This window comes from Octodon degus, unplaced genomic scaffold, assembly GCF_000260255.1.
Source record: "Octodon degus isolate 3935 unplaced genomic scaffold, OctDeg1.0 scaffold00206, whole genome shotgun sequence".
In the NCBI taxonomy this organism is placed as follows: Eukaryota; Metazoa; Chordata; class Mammalia; order Rodentia; family Octodontidae; genus Octodon; species Octodon degus.
In genome coordinates this window covers 1,654,799-1,660,155 of record NW_004524782.1, presented here as the reverse complement: position 1 = coordinate 1,660,155, position 5,357 = coordinate 1,654,799, and the positions used below count along the sequence as shown (strand labels likewise).

The following is a 5,357-nucleotide window of genomic DNA, read 5'->3' as shown; positions in this document are numbered from 1 at the left end:
TCCTGTTTCCAGCCTCCCCAACGCTGGGATTACAAGCGTGTGTCACCACACCCAGACTCTTTGGCTCAATTAGCACACCGTGGGCGCAGGGGCAGCAAGGCACGTGATGGTCAAGCAAGTTTCTGAGACAGGAACAACCCAGGATCGGTAGAAACATGGGCCATGTATGAAATGAAATTGTCTAGTAGCCACTTGGAAAAAGTAAAAATCAACTCCTGAAATCAATCTCAAAACCTTCTCTTGAGAGTGGACATGGTGGCGCCTGCCTGTAATCCCAGTACTTGGGAGGCTGAAACAGGAGAATCACTACAAGTCTGATCTGTGTAGTAAGACCCTGATGACCCTGTACTAAATACGTAAAAAATTAAATTAATTTTTTAAAACTTCTCTTATTAAATAATTATATATATATATATATATATTCATATTATTATTTCCACAGGTCAATGTGAAAAATCAGTGAAATATAGTATATTACTCTCTTACTGCACACTACTTTCATACTAAGTCTTTCAAATCTGATGGGCATGCGTTCTTACAGCCTATGACATGGGACTAAGCCACATGGCAAGGGCATAAGGCCCCATATGACAAACAGCACCGTATGGATGGTGCAGGCCTGGGAACACGCAGGGCAGGGTCAGAAACAGACTTTGCTGGAGTTTCACTGAACTGTGAAGTGGCTTTAAGCAATGAACTTTAATGTTCTGCTTCCTGACCTGCTCCAAGGGTAGAAAGATGGGCAGCTGGAGAAAAGAAGGAGGGAGGGAAAGGAAACACGGGAACCCCTAGTGTTATTCAGCATGTACTGTGTAAGTACACGACCTATGCCTGATTGTGTTGACTCACTACATCATCACAAAAATTACTTGAGGAAGTCTGCTGCAAAGATGAGAAGAGAGGACAACCCCTTTGCAAGAGCCTGACATAGACTTCGCATACCTCATCACACGAAATCTCAGCCCCGGCTCGTGTGCCCTGTTTTCTCATCCCCAAGAACACTGAGCCAGTGCACGGGGTGGAGAAGCACATCCTATCCATCCAGCCAAGGTAGCCGCAGAGAAGGAGGCGGACATGAAGTCTCCATTCTTACTCTCCCTAGAACAGAACAAGCCAGATACAACACATCATATCACGCCTCACTGATCCATTCTGCCTGTCTTTGAAAATTAATCCAACATTTACTATGCTTTGCCTCCACAACGACAGAGGAAGGGACATTTCTTGACCCCTAAGAGAAGGAAGCAGCGTCTGGGATGGGGAAATTTAGATGCGGTAGTTTTCGTGCAGCGAGTTGCAGGTGGAGGTTTTAGCTCATGACTATCTGACTCTGGTCACGGAAGCTTTCTACCACTGACTTCCTGGTGCTTTTAGACCTTTTTACCTTTAAAGGTTGTGGTAAAATATGCATGACAAAATGTCCCTTCTAAGTGTACAGCGCAGTGGCATTAAGAGCATTTCAACTGTTTTGCCACCACTATCTACAAAATCCATGCCCATTAAGCCATAAGCCCTGAGCTTCCCCTAGGCCTTAGCATCACTAGCCTGCAGGTTGCGAAATCATAACACTATGTGGCATTCTATGTCGGACTAGTTTTATAATGTTTCCAAAATTCATCGATGGCATGTCTCTGTGCTTCATTCAGTTTTAGGGCTTCAAAATATTCAGTCAGGCGGAAACACCACATTTCCCTTATGGGGTCATAGACAGCGAGGTTGTTTCCACATTCTTTCTACTGGGAATAATTTTTGTTGGAGCATCTCCTTGCTCCACACACTTGCTGCTCAATATTTTCTCCTTAGAGAGCAAGACGCTTCCCTAGGCAAGTAATCTGCCTGGCAGGTGCTCGGTAGCAACTGCGGAAACATGGGACACACTGTTGGGCACAGAGCACTGAGGTGAGCTTGTTCTACCTGGTGTAGGAGTTCCAGAGAAGGGGAGAGTGTGTGTCTGGGAAACGTTCTGGGTTCTGGGTGCTGAATGAAGACAGTGAGAAGCTACACACTGCTCGATAACTAAAAAATGCCCATTGCCAAACCCTCGCAGGTGTGGACAACATGGTGAGCAACTCCTCTCTCCCCACAAACACGTCCGCCGGGACTGTGACTCTGCCTGCTGGCTACATTGCCCTGAATGTCTTCTCTTACACAGTCTTCGCTGTCACCTTTATCCTGGGTGTGCTGGGCAACGGTCTTGTGATCTGGGTGGCGGGGTTCCGCATGAAACGCACCGTGACCACCATCGGTTACCTGAACCTGGCCTTTGCTGACTTCTCTTTCACCATGACCTTGCCTTTCCTGGCGGTCCGGCAGGCCTGGGGAGGATACTGGCCTCTCGGTTGGTTCCTCTGCAAGTTCATTTTTACTATAGTGGACATCAACCTGTTTGGCAGCGTCTTCTTGATTGCTCTCATTGCGCTGGACCGCTGCATTTGTGTCCTGCATCCGGTGTGGGCCCAGAACCACCGGACTGTGAGCCTGGCCAAGAAGGTGGTCATGGTGGTGTGGATGTGCGCGCTGCTCCTTACCTTACCAGTCATCATTCGTGTGACCACGGTGACTCATGCACCTGGGAAAACAGCCTGCACCTTTGACTTTTCACCCTGGACCACAAACCGTACAGAGCGGATAAGGGTGGCCATCACCATGCAGACCGTCCGAGGGATCATCCGGTTCGTTGTTGGATTCAGCTTGCCCATGTGCACTGTTGCCATCTGCTACGGACTCATCGCCACCAGAATGTACAAGCAAGGCCTCATCCAGTCCAGCCGTCCCTTGAGGGTTCTTTCTTTTGTTGTCATTGCCTTTCTCCTCTGCTGGTGCCCTTTCCAGATAGTGGCGCTCATGACCACCATCAGAATCCGAGACATCTTTAGAGGGATGGGTGAAAACCTTAAAATTGCAGTGACGGCAACGAGCTCCCTGGCCTACTTCAACAGCTGCCTCAACCCCATGCTGTACGTCTTTATGGGGCGGGACTTCCGGGAGAGACTGCTCCACTCCCTGCCAGTCAGTCTGGAGAGGGCACTGACTGAGGACTCGGCGCCGACCGGTGACACATCAGGCAATTCTGCTTCAACTCCTGCAAAGGTCGAGTTACAGGCGAAGTGAGGAAGGTGCCAGGGATGCTTTTGAGGGCCTAGATCATCTTCAGTCTCATCTCCTCTCGAGTTGTCCTGTACCACAGGCACTCCTATGCTTCTTGGGGTTTGCTGCTCCTTGGAAATAATTGTTTGTGCCCCCTGTTTTGAAGAGAAGAACCAGACGCAAGGCTACTGGTGATGTCTTTTTTTGATTGGGGAGTTCCAGCTTGGGGTGGTCAGAGGTGAGAAAAATAGAGGTCACGCACCCCCACTAGCTGGAAATGGTCATGATCACAATCATTATGCTCTAGGATAATTGTTGCTAATGTCCACTTCGGCTCGCAGAAGTGTCTCCCTGTGCACAATGAACCCTACTGCTTCGCCCCAAGGAAATGAAACTGGGAGAAGTACAAAATGTAAGAGAAGTACTTTTTCACTAGCTCAGCTTTTAGTGATCAATAACTAAGTGAAAATAAAAAGCCATAAAGATATCAGCCAAAGGCCCAAAGGCCCTAGAGTTAAACATCAAATTGCCCCATGTGCTGCATCACAAAAGTTGGGACTCAACTATTCTTCCCACAGAACCTCTATTTTCACTTTTTACTCCACCTGTGGCTGGAACAGAATTAATTCAGTATGTGGTACTTGCTGTCTTTATTTCCAATGTGACTAACCCAGGCTACAACTCAGACCTCTCCCTCAATTTCCTTATAAACTCCTTGCTCAAGGTCCGTAAGCATGGGATCTAGTTTGGGTGGAGTTAGGTCCGTCCTAGTCAGCCACAGATCATATGAAAGTGAACGGTTGGACTCTAGAAACCCTTGTTCCTAAGTGTCCATCCTCTTTCCTTTCTCCTCCCCTCCAGACTTTTTGCTCTTCTTTTATGCAACTCAGAGACTTTGCCCCTTGGACCCAACGACTGCCTATCTCCAGGTCTCCTTTGCTAACCCAAGCCAATCATTCATGACCACAGGTTCCTTAAGGGGATTGCTGGTGCCAGCAATCATCAAATCATTCCGATGCCACAACTCTGTATCATTTATTGGGATAGGGAAAAGGAAAAAGTGGTAGATGAAAGAGGGTTGGTAACAAAAAAGGGGATACAGATGAATGTGCATTTTGTATCTGTGTATTCAAAGTGGTTAGGATAGATATATAGTTACATTCTCTGAATGAATAGAATGATTTGTTCTAATAGTGTTTGCAAATACGATATCAAGTCTGCATCTTGAACAGCAATTAACCACTAAGAAGAATGTATGCAGTGTGTTAATTATTGAAACTGTCTTACCCATTGGATTTGAAACTGTCTCATTGCTATTTGTTTATGAATAAAATCATGGCAAAAAAAAAAAGAGGGTTGGTGAAGAGGCCTAGGAGTACGCAGCATCTGCAGATACTGGATCATGCCAGTTGGTCATGGGATGGAGCACGATGGTTGGTTTCATCCAAGTTCCAGGGGAGATTCCTGAGTTTGAGCACATGGTGTGGTCTCAGGGACCAGTTACTTCTCTGCCACCCCAGGATGGCCTTTTTGTGCAGCCCCAGAAAATGCCTCAGCTTTGCACTGCAGCACCCAATGCACTTATTTCATCTAATGTCCCTAACCCTGGCACTTGCAGCGGGCATCAACTGATTCTTTCCTTCCTCCCCCCAAAAGGCTTCAATAAATGTTAGTTTACCTAAGTCTTATGCTTTGTACCTCTTTTATCAATACTCAGGGACTGGCACATGCAATGAATCTTTGGCTCACCAACTCCCTGAGGTCAGCTGAGTTCTCTTCTTCACCTATGAGGAAATGAGAACAGGAACAGGATGTGACAAGCTGGGACCCGCCGCTGGTCAGAGATCATGGTTCTCACAAAACGCTGCCCTCAGTTCTGACACTAGCTGCGAGCTTGGGAGGGTCTCCACACACCCTAGGGTTCTCTAATTTACTATAAAAACTCACAAGGAGAATGGAGCAAGTAATCCAAGCTTACCAGGGGCAGAGAAAGAGAGGTCACTTGGTGTACTCTCCATAGCTGGTCTCCTTTAAGTCCCGTGTTCTTCCAACAAGTAGGTGAGACTCAGGTTCACTTTACTGAGTTGCTGTGGGTTAACTCCAATAAGGATCTATTCCCGAGATTCCCACATTCTGTGGCAGACAGGCTGGTGCCTACAACCGAGGCATGATGACGAAAGGCAGGAAAGAGCTGGCATGACCCTTCACCCAGTGGCCCGGGTGGGATAGCTCCTTCTTTTGGTGAAACGGCAAGCCAAAGAGAAAGCAGC

At 47.3% G+C, this 5,357-nt stretch overlaps 1 protein-coding gene across 1 annotated transcript in view; it reads left to right on the top strand.

Annotated features, from left to right (window-relative positions):
• Positions 1 to 4,164, top strand: part of Fpr1 (formyl peptide receptor 1) — a 5,275-nt gene extending 1,111 nt beyond the window's left edge. Inside the window, exon 2 of the mRNA XM_004644642.2 lies at positions 2,048 to 4,164. Coding sequence (XP_004644699.1) covers positions 2,059 to 3,111 — 1,053 coding nt within the window. The 5' untranslated portion in view covers positions 2,048 to 2,058 and the 3' untranslated portion in view covers positions 3,112 to 4,164. The remainder of the gene's footprint in view (positions 1 to 2,047) is intronic.
• Positions 4,165 to 5,357: the final 1,193 nt, after the last annotated feature.